General features: G+C 44.9%; 1 protein-coding gene across 3 annotated transcripts in view; it reads right to left on the reverse strand.

The window, feature by feature from the left end:
• Positions 1–1,680: 1,680 nt before the first annotated feature.
• Positions 1,681–21,875, reverse strand: part of FLOT2 (flotillin 2) — a 117,089-nt gene continuing 96,894 nt past the window's right edge. For all 3 annotated transcript variants that reach the window (XM_033921659.1, XM_033921658.1, XM_033921660.1), the window contains 5 exons: positions 11,766–11,885; positions 10,218–10,432; positions 9,783–9,966; positions 9,130–9,279; positions 1,681–4,879 (listed from right to left, as the gene is read on the reverse strand). In XM_033921659.1, the coding sequence (XP_033777550.1) occupies positions 4,841–4,879; positions 9,130–9,279; positions 9,783–9,966; positions 10,218–10,432; positions 11,766–11,885 (708 nt within the window). In that variant the 3' untranslated portion in view covers positions 1,681–4,840. The remainder of the gene's footprint in view (positions 4,880–9,129; positions 9,280–9,782; positions 9,967–10,217; positions 10,433–11,765; positions 11,886–21,875) is intronic.

Genomic DNA, 21,875 nt, shown 5'->3' on the forward strand with positions numbered 1-21,875 from the left:
CTACTCGGACTGAGTTGAGGCTGGGAGTATAGAAACACGATTTGGCACCAAGTGTGTCTGCAATAATCCAGCTAGTTCCTTCTGCAATAGGATGCGAAGCTGTTCTTGCAGAGTTGCACCAATATCGTTGTTAATACGAGCATAGACATTGTGCGTTGAACCATTGGGAACCTTGATGTTGAGGCAGGCTTTAGGGTGACACCAACTGTAAGGACAGTATTGGCGCATCAACGCTTATAGCGCATCGTAGGTGAAGATGCCAGACAAGATGCCGAAGCATACTTATGCTTCATAGCCTTTTAACAAGGTTCCCCTGAGGCAGGTAGCACCAATAAAGTAGATTGGTATTGGTTTCGAAGCTGGAGTTGCTGAATATTGAGCAACAAGCATCAGAGTCTCCAGCCATTCTCGATGTAGATGACCCCCAAAAGTTTTTCATACTGTGATTTTCTCACTTTTAGTGACCTTTTCTGCATTTAGAGCAGAGTAGGCAGGAAATATCATGGTGTTCACTGGAAACAACAGTTGAAATGGTCCTATTATACCGAGTGCACTACTTATGGTTGCTAGTAGCCTTGGACATTGAGGGAAAAACCGCTGATGCAAAGTCAAACGACTCAATGGTCTGGGGAGGTCAAGTAGATTGCAGACCAAAAAGGTTTGATGTATCCGGCCTGAAGACAGGTTGAAGAGACCTCTAAGGTCAAACCAAAAGATGGTGAAAAATGAAAAATTTCTAAACCAAATAAAAAAACAAAAAAAAAAACACACAAGAGAAACAGAAAAAAGATGCTAAAAATAGACAAGTTTGACTTATTGAAAGTCAAAGGAACTGCTTCTCAGCTCTGCAGAAAACTGAGAACTGATGGTCCCATGAGCCAGCTTTGGGCAGGAAGGCATAGATGCATGCACGGTGCAGGCAGTCTTCAAGTTTTTAGTGACAGTGCACTTATTGACGGTCCGTACCGGGGCTCCATGGATGTTACACACGTGTGAGAATATACTTGTCTGCTTGTCCTCAGATAAATGTTCACAGCATTCACATCGCTAAATACTGTAGTGTGGCTTGTTATTTTTTTATCTAGTTTAGTTAAGCACTTGATATATTGGCCTTATTACAATGGCTTCAGAGCTGTTTATAAGTCTATATGAAAAAACTAACTTAAAAAGAAATTAGACAAAAACAACAAAAAAACCTTAAATGACTTTAAAAAAAAAATCTTTCTAGACCTGCTTCTCAAATCAGGGCATGCTATGTGTCAGAAAACAAGTCACAACACAGCTGTAGGTCAGGCCTCCAGCGAGGGCTCCTCTGTTATGTAGCTGTGAAGACAACAGCAGCAATTGAGAAGCAACTATGGCATGCAGTTTGAGAAGAATCACCTGAGAATAAATCTAGGTCCAGAAGAGCATTCGAGAGGTAGAAGTTAAGCTTCACGTTAGAAGAGGGAGTCACTGCCAGCTACAGTGGTCAAAATATACAACATACAGTAGCATTGGTATTCCTTTTGTGCCTCCAGAGTTATGGTCTTCTGCCATTTCTAGGTTAATGCATTATTTTTGGGATATGATAAGCATAGATAGTCCATTGTTCTTGAAATCTGATACATCTGCTCTAATATTTGTCACTCTTCTAAAGATAATATTAAAGTGGTTATGAGACAGACTAAAAAAACAACAAACTTTCCAGTCTTTTAGTCTAAATTTAAAATAATGACATTGAGTTTAAAGCCTTTATCTCACTGATGTGGTTGTTCTGAATGGAGACAACAGAAGTAATAGGCAGCCAGAGTCACAGTAATATAGTTTCTCTAACAATGTTAATCTTCATATCTAGCTATACAACATCCATATAAGACACAGAATAAACAGGGACACAGGTGCTTGGGTAGAAGAGAACATTTATAAGGAAGTAGGTCCGGTAAAATAAAAATAATCTTTCAAAATGAACAGGAAACATCAAACAACAACAGACTAGAAATAAGACAAACTGAACAAAAATCAAAAGATGAGATGTGACGATATTCTGGCACCAAGTATTCACAGCGCCCTGTACATGGGCTTTGCATTCCAAGCAGAGTTCTAGGGATCATTATACAATAAGGAAAATGTCACAGTTTCCAGAAATCAGGCAAATAATAGATAATAAGTGTGAAAAAACATTGAAAAGGCCGGTAAGTAGATGTAACCTTCAGAAATGTCTGCAGTTTCTGACTCATAATAAAGCCATGAATCTCTGCTGATGTGCTATCAGTACAAGGAGACAGTTATTTGTAACCATGCCTAATCTCAGAGAAAGATATCAGTAAAACCCTTTGCATGCTGAAGGCTGGGATATTACAGAGATCAGATTATTGTGTCTGGCACAAACCAAGTAAAACAAGACAACACTTAGTGCAGCCACTTCAAAAACGTTAGGCATCTTCAAAGAAAGACCTAAACAAAAAAAAAAATAAAATAAATGTCTATATTTCACAGAATTGTGTGATGAAGTCACACAAAACTGATATGTAGAGTAGTTTAGTCAAAGGATTTAAGCACAGCTGCAGCTCCTGGCTTTTATGGCTATTTTGGATGTTTTACCTTAACAATTTGTGTCAATAAATGTAATTAACAGTCACTCAAGTAAGAAAACACATGTACTAAGTGACAGCCATTTTAAATATTTCCTTCTAATGATGTTCTTGGGATTCTGATCTTCAGCACTCACTTCCCTCAGATCAGTTTGAACTAAGCAGATGGGTAACATTTTTAACAGAAGCAAGGGTTTGCTCCACAAAATTCTAGCTTGTCAAGAAAAGAAACCAACAAGAGGCAGCCCTTTACAGTCCAGAGGGCAGTTCACAGCATATCAAAAAGCGGACTGAAACTGTTCTCCACACTGCTAAGTTGTAGGTCTTCTAACCAACATGTTAAAAATCTGAGTGGTAGGACAGATAGTTAGTTACCTCTCTGTCCATCCAGTGTCAAGTGTGAAAGCAGGAGATGCCTCCAATGTACAAGCACTAGAAGACAAGCCAGAACTCAGACTTGCCCTAGAGGCTAGAGCAGACACGGGCAACTCCGGTCCTCGAGGGCAGTAATCCAATCGGGTTTTCAGGATTTTCCCAATGAATATGCATTGAAAGCAGTGCATGCAAATAGATATCACGCATATTCATTGGGGAAATCCTGAAAACCCGATTGAATTCTAGCTCTCGAGGTACAGAGCCATTCAGAAAGCGTCTCTGCGTTCCTGAAGGAGGTAAGATGAACGTTAAGTGTGCTGACATAGACAAAAGAAGCTATTACAGGGCTCAGCATCAGCTCTGGGGAAGGTTACTATGCTGAAGTTTCTTACTGGTTTTAATATTTCACAGACACGCTATAGCATAGTCTGCTATACGAAAGCAGTGACAGGGAAGAGCTGTGAAGTGACAAACTTTTTTTTTTTAAATTGAACCTTTCATATCTGAAATGAAGTTTATGAAAATGAGTTTATGGTGCTGTTTTGTGTACACCTTTCAGTTTGTATCACAGAAAAGCAGCAATGCCTGAGCCATACCCAAACCAATCTCAGCAAGTTCATAGAGACTGGGAAAGGCAAGCAGCTCTGCAATGTACATAAAGTAAACCTAAATGTCAACCTCAGGGAATCTGTATAAAATTTATAAAGCAAGAGCAGCCTAGTTGCTAGAACAGAGGGAAAGCCAGGGTTCAAATCCCATTATTGCTGCTTGTGACCTTGGGCAAGTCAGTCACTTAATCCTCCGCTGCCTCAGGCTAATATTTATTGTATCCAAATGTAACTTACCTTGAACTAAATACTCATAAATACAGATTCAAGAGGAGCGCATCTACACTGTGTGAGTCACATTTTCAGTGTGAAGTCAGTCAATGCACTTTATGCTACATTTGCTCACAAGGGTCAGAGCATCTGGATATGTCTATATATTCCTCACACAACAGCACCACATGGCTTTAGGATACTCTTCACAGAGTCTGGAGGAAGCAGGAGTTAGGCTTTGTTCAGCACACAAGAAATTCACTCTGTTAACAGGTTAGTTTTTGTTAGAAACGTAATAGCATGAGAAAAATGATCAATTCCCCTATCTGTGGTATAGATCTTGGAAAGGTAAAAATTTCAAAAGCAAATTTTTTCTTTCTGAAAGATATGGCATCTGAAGTGAATTCACTTATATCACACTGCTCCAATTGCCTTCAGGATAAAAGCCATTGGATCATAAAACAACAAATGACAAGTTATTTTATGCAGGGGCTAGTCGTGCCCACAGCTGTAAAATTGTAGCACCCAGAGAGGGCAAACATATTTGCACTCCCATCATCCACACCCTTATCCTCTTTTCCTCCATGCTTGTCCCTGGTCCTCTTTCCTGCTCTCTTTGCTATTTTCCAGCCTTGATGGTATGCTCTGCCTGGCTCTTCATCTGCTATTTCCCCATTCTTGCATTATAATCATTTTACACAACCCTTAAAGGGCTTTATGTCCTGGAAGCTGCTCTTCTCACCCACCCCCAGTTATGGTCCTGATCCTGTCTTTCACATCCTTGCAGCTGGATTTTAAGAACTTCAATCATTACCACTAGAGGGCAAAGGGGACCTGAAGGCACAAGCTGGAGATTACAAGGGATCAATATCATTTACAATAATAAAAAAACCTTAAAAGTCATAACTTGATATAGGGTTAAACTAAGTCCATATAAACATGCCTGGTTTCTGGTCCTATAAAATAAGGCACCAGAGATTAAAAAACACAAAATTAAAATTGTCTGTTCCCAAGTGTTTAAAGGCAGTTTGATAGAGTGCATAAGGGGATGTAATCTTTGCTGGACTGTTCTGTTCAAGCTTGAACACCCGTTGCTTTTTGGATCAGGGGAATCTGCAGGATAAGAGAGATATAGTTAGAAAAGTGCAGAACCACTAAAGCTGCCTCCCTTCCCAACCACCCCTCCCCCAAGGTGCATATTGCATATATTCTACAAACTGCAAGTCACAAATAAATCCTGCATCAGAACATAGGATAATATGGCCTTCTCCATCATATATTCCACTATTTATTGCTGGCTTGAGAGGCAAGTGGTTTGTTCCAAACCCTAATGCAGAAGAAATATTGGAAGATTAGGTTTATACCAGTATTTCGCAACTCGGTCCTGTAGTACCCCCTTGCCAGTCAGGTTTTCAAGATATCCACATTGAATTTGCATAAACTTGATTTGCATACACTGCCTCCATTATATGCAAATTTCTTCCATGCATATTCATTATTGATATCTTGAAAACCTAACTGGCAAGGGAGTACTCCAGGATCGAGTTGAGAAACATTGGTTTATACCTTCGATAATCTTCTGTAGATTTCAAATGCTAGGTGTTCAATCCCAACCTGCAATCTGGGAGTTGCAGAAATCCACATACTCCTCTGAGCACATGCTCCACCCCCTTAGCCTGAGAGCTAGCAAACATATCCAGTTAAGTCCCAAAGCCAAGCAACATACCTGAAGAAATCCATAACAAGCGGGTACAGGGAAGGATCCCCGGTAAAAAAGTAATTCTTGAACTGATTTGCTCTGCAAAATATTAACAAGCGATAAACAGGCACAAAGGCAACTCAGAAAAACATTGAGAAACAATGTAGAACTAACCTGCTGTGTGCCAATGAGCACCTCAAGAAAAGCCTTTGGTAATGCGCAATACTCACAGAAAATGCCGAAAGCCTGAAGTCATAATGCCATTGTACAGGGCCTTGGTGAGACCTCATCTGGAGTACTGTGTGCAATTCTGGAGGCCACATTACAGTAAAGATGTGCGCAGAATTGAATCGGTTCAGCGGACGGCCACCAGGATGATCTCGGGGCTCAAGGGTCTCTCGTACGAAGAGAGACTGAACAAATTTCAGCTCTACACTCTCGAGGAACGTAGGGAGAGGGGAGACATGATCGAAACATTTAAGTACCTCACGGGACGTGTCGAAGTGGAAAATGATATTTTCTTTCTCAAAGGACCCTCGGCCACAAGAGGGCACCCGCTCAAACTCAGGGGCGGAAAATTTCATGGCGACACCAGAAAGTATTGATCATTGGAACAAGCTTCCAGTGCAGACAGCGTGCCAGACTTTAAGAATAAATGGGATACCCATGTGGGATCCCTACGATGGTCAAGATAAGGAAATTGGGTCATTAGGGCATAGACAAGGGGTGGGTAAGCAGAGTGGGCAGACTTGATGGGCTGTAGCCCTTTTCTGCCGTCATCTTCTATGTTTCTATGTTACAGGATCTGTCACCTGGCTGGAAAGCATTCAAGTCTGTAAGAAGAATCATCAAGGCAGAAAGAAGCAGGTTATTCCAAACAAATGAGTGTACACAGAGAGGGCAGGTCGTATGGAATCATACAGGGACTAACAGAAAGAAGATTATCAAAGTTATAAACCTAATCTTCCATTCTGTTATGTCCCTTCCGGATTCCATACGCTAGGTGACGTACCAAAGCAATGGTAACATCTAGGAAAGGACAGAAGAGCCCGCCCTCAACACTGAGGTCTCAAAAAGCAGCATCAGAACGAGCCGCCACATCCACTCGGTAAAGCCAGGTAACAGTATGAAGAGAGGACCAAGCAGCCACCCTACAAAATTCATCAGGATGAATCGCGCATGACTCCACCCACACTTCCAGTCAAGTGGGCATCAAGCGAAATCTGTGGCTGCTTGCTGCAGGTGATGTAAGTCACGGAAATGGCCAGTCGAATCCATCGAGCAATCAAAGCCTTGGCCACCCAAGGCAAGGCACAGCACTCAGGACAAACAGGTGGTCAGAGAGCCGGAAATCATTAGTCCTCTCCAAACAGTGGAGCAAGACTCTCCTGACAGCCAACTTACGCAAGATCTGATCTTTTCACTCTGAGGCAATGGCAAGACAATGATGACCAGAAAGACAGTCAGATCCAAAAGAGAAATGTCTTTAATGGGCCCTCTCCATGGCCCTGCAGGACGATTTAAGATTCCACGAAGGGAAAAGAAAACACTAGGGAGATTGCAAACGATTCTCCCAGAAACCTGGACACAGCTGGATGAGCAGTAAACAAATTAGCGCCTCTGCATGCTCTAAAACATGAAAGGCCTGCAACCTGAACTTTAAGGGAGGCCACTGCTAAATCTGTTTCTAGACCTGCCTGAAGAAAAACCAGGACAACCAAAAAGGGAGCCCTTTCAGGCTCCACTACCACATGATTCTTAGCACATCACTGTTGGAAAGCCTTCTAGGCTTTGGCATATGACACCATAGTAGAGGGTTTCATCGAGCGCAAAAAGTTGAGATACCTACCTCCGAAAAACTGCACTTCATCAAAGCTGAGCACTCATGAGACATGTCGTAAGACCAAACCACTGTGGGTTCTCCATGGGCAGCAGTCCCTGACTGATAAGATAACGAGGAAGAGGGAGCCAGAACGTCGGAAAATGCTTGAGTACCTGATTGTAAAAACCGCTTAGATAACCTTGATAGGCGGTATATAAAATCCTGATAAACTTGAAACTTGAAACTTTCTGGGGTATCAAATTGTTCTGAAACCAGACCAAGGAGAAGTGAACTGAATGGAAAAAAGGCATCTGGCATGTTAAAATCACCTATTAGCAAGACTTCCCCTTTTTTAGATATATTCTGAATGTCTACTATTAAATCTCTATCTACTTCTTCCGTTTGTGAAGAAGGCCTGTATATCACATCAATTTAAATATATTCACCATTCCGTCTTTCCAAATTGATCCACAGTGCCTCTTCCTTGCCCTGCAGATCCTGCAATTAAGTGGCTTTAATATGTTCTTTAACATATAACGCTACTCCTCCTTTTCTTCCTACACTGTCTTTCCTGAACAGATTATAGCCCGGTATAACTACATCCCAGTCATGGTTCTCTGTGATCACCATTATATCCAACTCCTCTTCTTCCATCACAGCTTCTAGATCCAAAATCTTGTTTACCATATTTCGAGTATTAGTATATACCATCCCAAATTATTTTTAATCAAATTGAGGGATTTTGAGGCAGAAATAAAACTTAGAAAAAAAAGATCATTTAAAATCCAAGATGGCCACCGCCAGCGAATTTATGCCAAAAACCGCCCCCCCCCCCCCCCCCGAAATCTGAAAATAAAAAATAGTAATTTGGGTCTGGGGAGGTGAGGGACCTAAACCCTACCCTCAGAAACTATGAAAAACATGATTTAAAACTTCACAAGCCACCCTCAAAGTTACCATAGGATATAATGGAGGTGTACTCACAGTTCTGTAGTACCTTTGCCTGTCAGCGATTTTAAAGCAGTTGAGTGGAGAAAAAGGACTTTCTGTCTCAGAAACCGCACCAAATGCTCAGAGTTAAAGATCCTTGGACTGCCATCTGGCCAGACACCGACTATAACCTCCGCCCTCACGGATCCTCTGTCATGCGGTCAGGGGCAGGAAAGGCAGCCTGTGCCTTGTAACCCGGGAGGGTTTCACTCCAGATGCATACAGCCTGCGCTTGAAACCTGTGACAAAGTTACTGGAAAGCAGACTTTCAAGGGAAGGGACCCTGAATCTTCTAAGAAGGGTGGCACACAGCAGGCTGGTTCCACAGAACCACCAGAGTTTTTCTGTGAAGCTGAATCTAGCACCGCAGGACTGCATCCTTTTCTCAGACAGGGGACCATTAGGAAGGGGTCTCAAGGCACTGAAGTTACCGCGAAACAAACTAAGTGAAAAAGTAAGAAAAAGAAGCAGAGCAACTGCCAGAGACTTCTGCACGGATTGCTTGCAGAAATTGTAACTGCAAATGTTTGCTAGTTCTCAGGCTGAGAAGATGGAGCATGTGCTCAGAGGGGATTTCTGCAATCCCGGATTGGAAGTTGTGATTGAACATCTAGTGTATGGAATCCGGAAGGGACGTAACAGAACTGTTGATAATTGCTTAAGCACTACAAAACCTTCAGCTGATCACCCTCTCCATCTGCTAACCTCTGCTGCTTACACCCAAAGCAGAAGAGTTCCCTCTCCCTAATTCCAGCAGAATACACAATAAAATCACTAACCATAATAAAAGGAGATGATCTGATAGTATTGATTTAGTTTATACCTAATTTAAAGTTGAATATGCAAGCCTACCTTGGACAAATCCACACCAGTCAGTGCCTGGACAGAGGCAGGGAGCTCCGCCAGAAGACGGGTCACTTCACTAGTCACTTTGTTGTTGTTCCCACTGAGAATAACAATCTCATCCACTTTAGCTAGAGGAGCAGCAACCTTGGCAGCAATCTGAGGGGAAAAAATGACTATTTAAGAAGAGCATAAGAGCACCTTCATCAAAAGCTTCATGACTGCCTCCAAATCCACTAATGTACATGTAGACCATATTCTTTGCAGGTCCAAAAGTTATGCTATCAGTCTTCAAAATAGAATCAGGTATTAATCTTCTCATGACAGAGAAAAAGTGGAGGCATAGCCTAGTGGTTAGAGCACTGAGCTGATAAATCCTGCTGCTGCTCACTATGATCTTGGGCAAACACACTTACTTAACCCTCTAGTGCCTTTAGGTTTGGGTACAAACTTAAACTTGTAAGCCCTCCAGGGAAATATCCAGTATATATGAATGCATCTTCAGTTACTAGTGAAAAAGGTACAAGATAAATACATGCAAAATTATTTTTCATGAGAATAAGCATGCAGGTTTTGGCATATTCTCAGGCCTCCCTTCTTTCCACTGCTCCCAATCAGCTGTTTAAATGCCACCAGGATACATTTTAAGTCAGAAAACTTGCCTCTGGCAGACAGTCCAGCACAAGGGCCATCTTTGCTGCATCTCCATATTGTTGGTATGCTTCAGCTTTCAGTTTCATTTTCTCTGCTTCTGCCTTGCCGATTGCTTCAATGACGGCAGCTTCTGCCTCTCCAATTTTACGGATCTTTTCTGCTTCAGCCTGTGCTATGAGAACTTGCTGTACTCTAGAAACGAATAAAACAATCATCTTAAGTTATGCATTTTATTAGTAGTTTTACAGATTAGGAGAGCTAAGAATTTACTACTGAAGAATTTGGCTCCCTTGGACTTGCAGGAGTTGTCACATTAGCAAAACTAAGAAGAAATTGTAGTAAATTGCTCCATATCTCTATCCCATGTATGTACCACCCTAAGACCTCCAAGGACTCTTCACAAATAAGTTTTTCTGAACAGTCTCTTGCATCGAAAGACTCACTTTTCTCCCTCAGCAATCTGCAGCATCTTGTGAGCTTCAGCCTCTGCTGGCCTTTTAACGGTAGCTATCAGTTCTTTATCCATTCTCAAGATCTCCTTCTCCTCAATGTCAATCTGCTTCTTGCGCTGCACCACCTCAATTTCAATCTCCTCCTGTCGAATCTTCTGCTGCTCCTTAGCAGCCTGGAGCTCATAGGCCAGCTGAGACTCTGCTTTCTGCACATAGAAAGGTATAGAAGGATGATATGACTCCATCCTTATATCTCTTACTACCATTTTTGGGGTAGAAAGCCTGAAAGCACATTCCAAGACGCATGTATTTCCAAAAAGCTTCCATAAGGTGTATAGCTGAATGGATTGAGGAAGAAAATCCTTCCCACTACCTGCTGCTAAATTTACAGGAAAAAAGGAAAGCTAAACTACAAATTGTACCTCACATCAGTGGCTATAGTACAGGGGTCTCAAAGTCCCTCCTTGAGGGCCGCAATCCAGTCGGGTTTTCAGGATTTCCCCAATGAATATGCATGAGATCTATGTGCATGCACTGCTTTCAATGCATATTCATTGGGGAAATCCTGAAAGCCCAAATGGATTGCGGCCCTCAAGGAGGGACTTTGAGATCCCTGCTATAGCAGGACCTTCTTTCTCATGCCCTCTCTGAGGTTACAAAGCAACTCAGCAGCTGCCAAACTGCTTCTGCAAGAACATGCTGGTTTCTTACACACAGCTACAAGTATAACCCCCCAAAAGTAGCTTTGAAACAAGCCTGCTACTCTTCCAAGTCCTGCCTTAGAAAGTTTCAAGTTTATTAATTCTTGATATCCCACAAATCGTAATACAACTAAGGGGCTTACAATAAAATTGGCGTGGCTACAAAATAAAAACCAATTAAAAATAAAAAAATAAAATATTTATAAAAACATCATACAAAACAAAAGGGTAAAAGGGAAGAACAACAATTTATAATAAAAATGCTAGTCAAGACAGAAGCCCAGTCAACTCTTAGGTTGTTCTTGGCTCATTTTGTTGTTTTTGTTTTTTTTTTAAATACAAACCAATACATGGAAAAGGTAACTCCAAAACATTCAAATGGACTCTCTTAGCAAAACCTAGCTCCAGGATGCTGCAGGTGTCACACAACCATACATCCATCTTGTTTATATAGCCTATGATCCCAACTGGTTTGTTTTTACGAGGGGCCGCTGAAAAGTTCTCAGCCCAACCAAGAAGAGAATGACGTGGAGCCATGACGCTTACAAGTTATTACACACTTTTCTTGACTTTTTTTGTTTCAGCCTCTCAAACAAACCATTAAAATTGTTCAATATGAGCCAAATAACCATGGAAGAATGGGAAGATACAAAAGAGCAGAGATACATTTACACTGATTTTACATATCTGCTACTAAGTAGATTTCTGACTTGCAGGTTTTATATAGCATTGTGAAAATAAGTAAAGTGAAACCTTTTCAGAACCATACTAGGAACAATGATGTGTGAAATAAAGGAGCTGAAGTTTCTTCTTTGCCTGCTGATGAGAATCATCTTACCTTGGTGTTTACTTCTTGAGAGAAAGCTGCTTTCTGCATTTCAAAGGCTCGTTTGGAATCAGCCATTTTAGTGTCTGATACATATTTCACATCCAGCATTTCACGCTTACATTCTGCTTCCTGGAATAAGGAGGTTAATAGCATAGAAATAAGTGGTGATTCCACTATTAACGTTACAGAAAATTACTCTCCAGTAACTGAATCATGTGAAGCTTTGAAATAAGATTAGAAAACAAATGGATACATGTATTTTATTGGGGGGAGGGGGGAAATTGGATGATTAATATTTTAATTTAATGATTGGATTTCTGTTGTATTATGAAAATTTCATTGAAGAATTTTTGGGTGGTGGGGGGAAAGGGTTATAATTTCTACTTTAATGGATTATATGTATAAGAATGTCAAGTGCTGTATATTTTATTAGTAATGTAATGTTTGTCAGTTTTAAAATGAATAAAGAATTTTATTTTATTTTTTTTAAAAAAGAAAACAAATCCATAGAACCCAGACAGATTGACCAGATCAACATGGCACAGCAGCATGTCAGCTTAATTAAAATCTTCTGTAATTACAAAAGTAGAGGATGGGCTGGTCTGGTGCCTCAGTTGTAACACTATACATTGCCATGCAGAAGTCTTGGGATGCTAGTGAGGAAGAGCAAATTTGCTTATCTGTAACAGGTATTCTCCATAGACAGCATGGGAATACAGCTACACTTGTTGGTGAAGTCCTCTGACTAAGCCTATGTGTCTATGCCCCCCCCCCAGCTATAGTAAGCTTTAGGCTTACTGAGCATGTGCAGAATGCCCTACATCTGGAGCCCCTTCCCTCATACTGTCAGTTTTGTCTCTAGCAATATAACAAGTCGAGATGAGGGGACGGTGGGTGGGCAAGTGTGGCTGCATTGCCCTGCTGTCTACAGAAAACACCTGTTAAAGGTAAGCAATTTTGCTTTCTTCAGAGACAAGCAGGGGATATGCAGGCACACTTGTTGGTGAGTCCCAAGCTGAAAAAGAACGGGCAGTGGATATAAATTGCAATGCAAATAAGTTACCCAAGACTGATTGTCCAAAATGAACATCTTGTGCTAAGCTTTGGGTTAAACCAGGGTTTCTCAACGCACGGTTCGCGTACTCCGGGGGTACGCCGACCACTTGTTGGGAGTATGCGGGCTGACCACCGCCCACCCCCCGCTACATTTAATTACAGCCCCGCTGGTGCTGCAACTATAGGAAGGGAAGGGCCAGGCGTGTGCAGCAATTGCATGCCGCCGGCCCACAAGCCTTCCCCCCCCCCCCCCCGACGTCAATTCTGACGTTGGAGAAAAGGTCTGGGCCAGCTAAGCATTAGTATTGGGGGAGCAATAGCAGGAAATTTTGATGTTTTTGATTTCTTAATAGCTGACTCCGAGACCATAGATTGGTGAGGGAGTTGAAGTAGGTCATGACCAGGTGCCTCTTTCACCTTGTATTTTAATTCAAGTCTCTTAGAAACTGTGGAGATTGATAGAGTTTTTGTCAGTTAGCCAGTTGCAGGTCTTATAATATCTGATATACTGGCAATGAAATTATTTCCTTTGATGGAGCTTTACAGGACTGAAGGATAGCTTGAAAATCCTTACTGCCTGTGGGCACAGTGGCCTGATGAAAATTCAGAAAAGTAGAAACATTTTGTAAGAACTTAGGATAAGAAACTCCTCTGTTGGTACTGGCTGCAAAAGAGGTAAAGAAGGCTTTTCAAGGTTTGATACAAGGACATCATCATGATCTGACCAATCTTTAGGAGAATCTGCCTGCACTGGAGAAGAACAGATGGGGGTGCAGGGACCCCAATCCATGCTCTGAGGAATAACAACAGAGTTTGATAAAACAGGATTGTCTGAAGAAAAGTTGTTCCACACAAGCAGGGCACTGCTATGCTTCGAGGAGAGGAATAGCAGACGCAGGAGAAGAAGGCTGAAGTAAAACAGCACTATCCTGCATAAACTTCTGTAAAAGATTGAAAAAATTAAAAAGTGACTGAATAGACTCAGAACCCTGAAAAGGAGGTTCTAGAGCTAAAACAGGCAGAGTAAGATGTTTAGGTACCTGGTTGTGGTCCAAAAGATCTGGAGAGACAACCTGTTTAGTCTTAGCATGGGTTTTTGCCAATTTTGACAAATCTTTCAGCATGGAGCTGGGAGAGGACCGTAAGGCTGAAACTGAGCCCTGGGAGCCTTCCCAGAAACATTCAGTTAAAAGCTGCGTCCCCGTGTCTTTCTGTGAGGGACGTGCCACTAAAGTTGCCGCTGGTGGAGAGGGAGTATCACCCCTCTGGACAGGCTTCTATTTATGTCCTACCACTACTGCCATTTTTTTCTTTTCTGTCGGCATCAGTGGTGCTGAGTTTCTCCCCCAACAGTACTGAGACAGGGCTCTGGGTGCAGGGAACAAGCGGCAAAGTTGGCAGCCTCGACGCCTTCATTATAGTTCCGGTGTGAAGGGAGAGAGAGCCGCTGTCCATGGCACCAGCCTCAAAGGAAAAAAGATGTTTCTGCAGTCTCAAAGCCTGCAGTATTTAGGCGGTTTTCAAAACCGTATATATTGTACGTCGATTTTTATTTTCTGTGGGAGACTTTCTTCACTCTCCTTTTTTTTTTTTTAATGGAAAGAACTAATGTCCTAATGGCTAGAAAGCCTTTTGGCTTTCTTTTTCTTTTTTTCTGAGAAGATAGGAATCGAGAGCTGCAACTGTACAGGAGCGGTTGAAGAAAAAACTGACAGGATAAGGGGAAGGGCTCCAGGTATAGGGTATTCTGCACATGCTCAGTAAGCCAAATTTTGGTATCCAGCTTGGCACTTCCGGGCTCATACCTTCAGCTGAAGAAATGAGCCACCTTTTTATTGAATGCTGAGGACTTGAGGTCAAACATCAAGACGCCCCTAGCACCTGACTATGCAGTCGAAGACCCTCCGAGAGACCACTCCCCAGGATCCAAGGTCTTCCAAGATGGCCAAGAGATAGTCTTCCACCCACCGAAAGAACAGGCAAGTTCAACGGTGCACTACCTGGTGCCTCCTTGCCTGTTTACATAGGTTACTGTGGTCATGCTGTCTGAGAAGACTCAGACTGCCCTTCCTTCTGGGGTGCTGCCCAGGGCTCATAGAGCTAAATAGGCTGGCATCCCTCATCAGGACTGTGCACTGGAGATGTGTAGTGGTATTCCTCCATTCAAGGACTGTGGCTCCAGCTACCAGTCCAGGCTGCTCCAAGCCTTGCCTGACCATGGCAGCGGGAGGTCCAGATGATACCACCTTGAGAGGAGCAACTCTTGAAGCGAGCACAAATGAACTCTTGCTCAGGAAACCACATCTATTGTGGCTACATGGATCCCAGCAATTGAAGATACTGCCAAATTGTGGGGGCTGGCAGGTCACGAATCTCCCGAATTTGCCTCACGAGCTTCATTATGCGTGCTTCTAGGAAGAAGACCTGTTCAGTGCCGTCTCAAAATGGATTCCTTAACGAAATGGAGTTGGTTGAAATAGGCGTCTAGCATCCTGTCTTCCCCTTCCTCCCAGCACCTGATTTGACTCCCCCTTTCCACTAATATAACATTTATATATATATATATATATATATATATATATATATATATATATATATATAGGTATTCCAGGGACTGAGTTGGGATCAATTGATTCTTCCTGAAGTTGACTACCCAGCAATGTCTGGAGGAGCTGGACCACTTGATCTATCTCTGTCGCTCCCTCATCCCTTGAGGGTGATCTTATAAGCCAATCATCCAGGTAAGGATGCACCTGAATTCCTACCTTGTGGAGGTGTGCTGCCACAACAACCATCATGTTGGTAAAGGTTTGTGGTGCTGTTGCTAGGCCAAAGGGAAGAGAGGAGAATTGGAAATGCTTGTTCAGAATATGGAACCTTAAGACCTTTCTGTGAGCCAGAAAGATGGGAATATACAAGTATGCCTCTGTTAGATCCAAAGAAGCAAGGTATTCCCCTAGTGCGACCAAGACAATGAGGCCCTAATTCTCCAAAGTGCATCCCGATTTTAGGCGTCCTACAGCTGTCTAATCAGCCAATCGGGATGCACGTTTTAAAAAAAAAAAAATGCTCCCCAGGCAAGCCTGAAGGCGCCTCCGGGAGCCTAGGGAGACCCGCAAGATGCCTAAGCTCGTCTAAGGGCCTTAGGCGGGCCTTAGGCTGAACCTAGGCAGCCCTACGCGTCTTCCTAGTAGAGAAGCTTAAAATGTAGGCCAGCAAAATGCTGGCCTACATTGTAAGTAGACGCGGCCGCTATACGTATCGCAGCAAGGGATCTCTCTGCCGCTATAAGTATAGCGGGCCGCGGCCCCCTGACCAGGAGGGTGCCCAAACCCTCTGCCCGAAGACACCCCCCCACCCCCCGACACTACCGACCACCCCCCCGACATTACCGATCCCCCCCGACAATATCGATAGTTGGCAGGAGGGTGCCCAATCCCTCCTGCCCGAAGACGCACCCCCCCACTATCGCCCGCCCCCCCGACACTATCGACCGCCCCCCCCCCCGACATTACCGATCTCCCCCCCCGACAATATCGATAGCTGGCAGGAGGGTGCCCAATCCCTCCTGCCCGAAGACGCACCAATCAGGCCTTAGATTAAGTGGGGATGGGCGGACCCGCTATGCCTAAGGCCTGATTGGTCCAGGCTTCTAGAGCCTGGGCCAATCAGGCCTTAGGCTTCGGCGGGATGGGCCGGGAAGGGGCGGGCCCGCTTCATTTCGACGAGGCGTGCCTGCCGGCTCAAGACGTGCAAGACCCTTCTAAGAACAGGTTTGGTGGAGTGGGGGTTAGCGCGTCTTCGGGCAGGAGGGATTGGGCACCCTCCTGCCAGCTATCGATATTGTCGGGGGGGGGATCGGTAGTGTCGGGGGGGGGGGGTGCGTCTTCGGGCAGGAGGGATTGGGCACCCTCCTGCCAGCTATCGATATTGTCGGGGGGGGATCGGTAATGTCGGAGGGGGCGGTCGGTAGTGTCGGGGGGGCGGTCGGTAGTGTCGGGGGGGGGGTGCGTCTTCGGGCAGAGGGTTTGGGCACCCTCCTGGTCAGGGGCCCGCGGCCCGCTATACTTATAGCGGCAGAGAGATCCCTTGCGATAAGTGTAGCGGGCCGTGTCTAATCTAACCCGTTTCTCTAACCCGCGTCTGTAACATGGACGCCGGTTACAGAATCGGGGTTTAGTTTAGGCCGATTCTGAATAGGACGGCTCTCCCGGGCGTCCTATTCAGAATCAGGGCCTAGGTGTCTTGCGGGCCTCACCTTCAATATAGGTGGCCTGCCTGGGGAGCATTTTTTTTTAAAAACGTGCATCCCGATTGGCTGATTAGACAGCTGTAGGACGCCTACAGCTGCCTAAAATCGGGACGCACTTTTAGAGAATCAGGCCCCGAATGTCTGCACCATTTCCATGCAAAAGCAGGGAATCTTGAAGGCTGCATTAACTCACTTTAGATCCAGAATCAGTCTCTAGTCTGCTGAGTCTCTTTTGTGCATGACGAAATATATAGAGTATCTGCCCAAGCCCTATTCTCTTTGCGGTACAGGCTCTATGGCTCCTAGAGCTATGAATCTCTGAACCATCACCCACACCCGGGCCGCCTTTTCTGGCTTCCCTGTCGGAGAAGCAAGAAAGAGGTCCAGGAGGGGCTGGTAGAATTCTAGCTTAAACCCATCTCGAATGACCTCCAGCACCTACTGTTTTGAAGAAATCTGTGTCCAAGCCTACTAGTACTCTGCCAGCCTGCCCTCCACCCTCAGGGGAATGGCTGCTATCCTGGCGTCAATGCTGATGCACAGCTGTGAAACCGTCAGCCATTCTTCGCATTTAAGGCATGAATCCATGCCATCCTGTCCTGAGGAGGCTATATATCAAGTTTGGAGTGAAAACGAAGCTCCTAAGTCCAAAAAATATACTTTAAAAAAGTTTAAAGAAAATCCAAGATGGCCACCACAGGTGCCAATTTTGCCCTAAAACGGCCTGGGAAAAATGCAGGGAACCTGGCAAAACGGAAATTTTGCATTTTTATAGGGGGGGGGGGGGGGCAGGTCATATACAGAAACCACCACCCAAAAACCACTTTTGAAGACCCCTCCACCCCCAAAATTTCCAAAGCCCACAAGCATACAGAATACAGTTGACTCTACTTAAGTGCAAGGCCTTCAGACCGGACCGCTACGTATGCTTAAATGGAGTGTGCTCTTAATCGGAGTACCACTTTTTAGTCATTAAAAAAAAAAAAAAAATCACAGTATGCTGTAGTCAAATGCAATAAAACTTTTATTCAGCAAAAAAAACACACGTAAAACAATTCTACACGGTTCAGTTTTAGAATCAGCACTGTTCTGTCTAATGCATACAGTACACTCTAAACCTTTTTTTTAAACCACCATTTTACTGAAATAATCAGTCATTGTTTTCTGCAGATTGTACAATTCAGGCTGTGTATTTGACTACTGATGCTGTAAAACTGTCCATAGTCGTGACATCCATTTATCTCCAGATAACAATGCAACGTGTGTAGGAACTTCAGCACATCCGAGAAAGAAACAATCTCTGCAGGTGTTTTATTAGTCGTGATGACCGCAGCAGTATCCCCATCATCATCATCATCTTGGTTGTCTGCAATGTCCTTTATGACTGTACAGATAGCTGGGGTCACGTGATGCAGCCTACCTGATAGGACGCGTGCTGGCGGAGCTCCCTCAGATCCCCCGCTAAATCGGCGATTATATCCTGCTTTCCTCCCCACCGAGTGGCTGCCCTGCCGAGTAAAAGTGAGTCTTGCGTTCCGCTGCAGCTGCGGTGTCTTAATCGGGTCCCACTGCTTGGAATGCCTGTGAAACAGGCTCGGGCAGCTAAAGAAAGGCCGGCTCTGACCCCGACCAAGATGGCGACGGAGACCGCCACTTTCACGGTCCCCGCAGGGGACTGGGTGCAGGAGATCACGCGGTCAGTGTCGGCTGCGCTGGCGGTCCGTCTTAATAAGCTACAATCGGGAATGGAGGAGATGCATGAAAAATTTGATTCTCATGCGCGCCGGATTGCCGACATGGAGCAGCGGATTTCTGGGCAGGAAGATGTCTGTAGTGGCCTGGATGCCAGAGTGATCACGCTGCAACAGGAAACAGAGACCCTGAAAGCACAGCTGGACGAGCAGGAGAACAGGAGCCGTCGGAACAATCTTAGGCTGGTGGGGCTTCCAGAGGCGGTCGCGGATGCGGAGTTGTATCACATTTTCTCCAACTGGCTGCCAGAACAGCTGCAGCTGCAAGAGTCTGGTATGGCCTTCGCTTGTGAGCGTGCCCACCAGATTGGGTCCATGCAGCAAGCAGAGAATAGGAGACCACGCACTGCCATTGCCCGCTATGTCAACTGGCGTGAGGAGTCCATTCTACGGGCATATCGCAGGGCAGGACCTCTGGAATACAAAGGAGTGAAGATTCTTCTCTTCAATGATTACTCTGTCAGAGTGGCGGCGCAGCGCAAGTTGATGTCACCTTTCTGCTCGGTGCTGCATTCCAAAGGCATCCAGTTCGCCCTCACTTTTCCTGCTAAGCTGCGAGTTTGGAGGGATGGCAAATCATTCACCTTGCAAGACGCAGATGAGGCCCGCCGCTTTGTGGACAAACTTTGAGGCTGCTGGTTTTCTCCAGGCATAAATGGTCACGTGGACCGGGCTGACTATTGCAGAACCTGTGGCATTCCCTACTGACAAATCTTGCGCAGGGAAGACTCCAGAGTGTACTCCTGATAGGACACTAGGATTCCCGGACTGGAGTCTTTGTGCTCTCTTCCAGGGCCCAGTAAGGACCTTTCTGATTCTGCAGGACTCTTGTGGCTCTGTTTTGTCTTTCTATGTCCACCCGTTTGGTGGGGCACAGTGTTATCGTTGCTGAGTTCTTTTTTTCTCTTTTTGGATGTGGAGGGGAGGTGGGGGGGGCTCCCTGGCGAGCAGGGTGGGAGGTGTATCTTTGGGTGGTGCGGGGCTGGGGAAGGGAGCTACCGCTGAAGAAGGTCTTGGGTTGGGGGGGGGAGTGTGTGTGGGGCTTTTGGGGTTGTATGGTTGGGTGTACATGGATAGGGTGGTTGTTTGTATGGATGTGGATGTATGGTATGACTGGTCCTAGATGGGGGAATGGCACTTATCTTTTCTCTACCCAGGGACTTAGCTGGGAGGTCCCGCTGGGGTGGTTGAACTTCTATAATGGTCAATTCTCTGAGTGTTGGCCTTTTGACACTGGCTGATTTAAAGGTGGTTACTCTTAACGTTGCTGGCCTTCGGTCACCTATAAAGAGATCGAGAGTACTGGCCTCCTTACGAAAAATGAGTGCCGATGTAGCATATCTCCAGGAGACTCACATGTCACAATTGGAACATTCTAAATTACGTAGAAGCTGGGTGGGTGAGGTATACTCCTCCTCCTTTGGGGGTAGGCGGCGAGGGGTAGCGATCCTTCTCAGCAAACAGTTACCTTTTCAGTTTCACAAGCTGGTTCAAGACCGCGAGGGGAGATTTGTTATGGTATTGGGGGAGCTTTGGGGTAAGAAACTGATGCTCTGCAATATCTATGCTCCGAATGTATACACTCACAGCTTTTTCTCTCCTCTCCTCTCTAAACTGTCAGAATATACCGAATATCATCTTATCTTGGGCGGGGACTTTAATATCACTGCTGATCCGAGCTTCGACTGTAAGCCACCCCGAGTGTCGCCCCGTGATCATGCCGCAAGAGGGGTTAACTTCCTACTTAGCCACTTAGACATCGTGGATATATGGCGCACCTTACATCCTTCTGATAGGGACTTCACTTTCTTTTCGCACGCTCATACCACATACGCTCGCCTAGATTATCTTCTTATAGATCGCCGGCTGTTTCCAGCGGCAATTCGAGCAGACATCTTGGAGAGCACCGTTTCTAATCACGCTCCAGTGGTGATGACCCTCTCTTTTTCATCTGGGGTTCGGGGAAAGTCCTGGAAGCTGTCTCCTCAATTGTATACGGATAAGGCATTCTGGGAATATCTTAGAGCGCGGTGGGTGGATTATCAACTGACTAATCAGAATGATGATGTGAGCCCCAGTACGTACTGGTATGCCTCTAAAGCGGTGATGAGAGGGCATGTTATAGCATACACAGCTCATAAGAGGAAAGAGCGGGATGGGAAGATATTGCAACTTACGAGTGACATGCGTATTCTCAGGCAGCGCCATATTCAGTCGATGTCTGACTCTGACAAACGAGAACTTCAGTCTCTGAAGGAACAGATAGAGGGGCTGCTTAATGATCGTATGCGGACTTCTTTGTACTTTCACAGATATCAACTGTATCGCTGGGGGAGCAAAGCGGGGAAACTTTTAGCTAATTTGGTGCGACCACCAAAAAAAAAGCAAGTTATTACATCCATTAAGGATGCCCGAGGTACTGAATACACTACAGCTCAGCAGATAGAAGAACAATTTGTCTCTTTCTACTCGAAGCTGTACGAAGCTCGTCCTTTGGACCGAGAGGCCTTGCTGTCCTTTTTCTCTGATCTTCAGATTCTGGGGCTTGAGGACTCGCAGCTCCAGGCCTTAAACGCTCCGCTTACAAGGGAGGAAATTTTGCAGGGTATCCGCTCCCTTACCTTGGCGAAGGCGCCGGGCCCTGACGGTTTAGGCCCGGAATATTATAGGATTCTTCAGGATTTGGTGGCTGAGCCTTTGTGCGCCCTGTATAATGGAGTGTCAGCGGGCGAGGCCGAGTTTCCCGATAACCTTGCCCATGTGGTTTTATTGCCGAAACCGGGCAAGGACCATGCATTGGTGAGTTCGTATCGGCCCATCTCTCTCTTAGACCAGGACATAAAGCTGTTGGCGGCTACCCTAGCACGTAGGCTGAATTCTGTTTTACCAGACCTTATTCACAATGATCAGGTGGGTTTTGTTCCCGGCCGATATGCTTCCATGAATTTGATGAAAGTGCTGGGAGCCTTTCGGATCCATGCGGGATGCGGGGGCCATTCAGCTATCACGGGATTGGACATGGAAAAGGCGTTTGACAGCATCTCCTGAGAATATCTTTTC

The sequence above is a fragment of the Geotrypetes seraphini genome, chromosome 15, assembly GCF_902459505.1.
Source record: "Geotrypetes seraphini chromosome 15, aGeoSer1.1, whole genome shotgun sequence".
Taxonomy (NCBI): domain Eukaryota; kingdom Metazoa; phylum Chordata; class Amphibia; order Gymnophiona; family Dermophiidae; genus Geotrypetes; species Geotrypetes seraphini.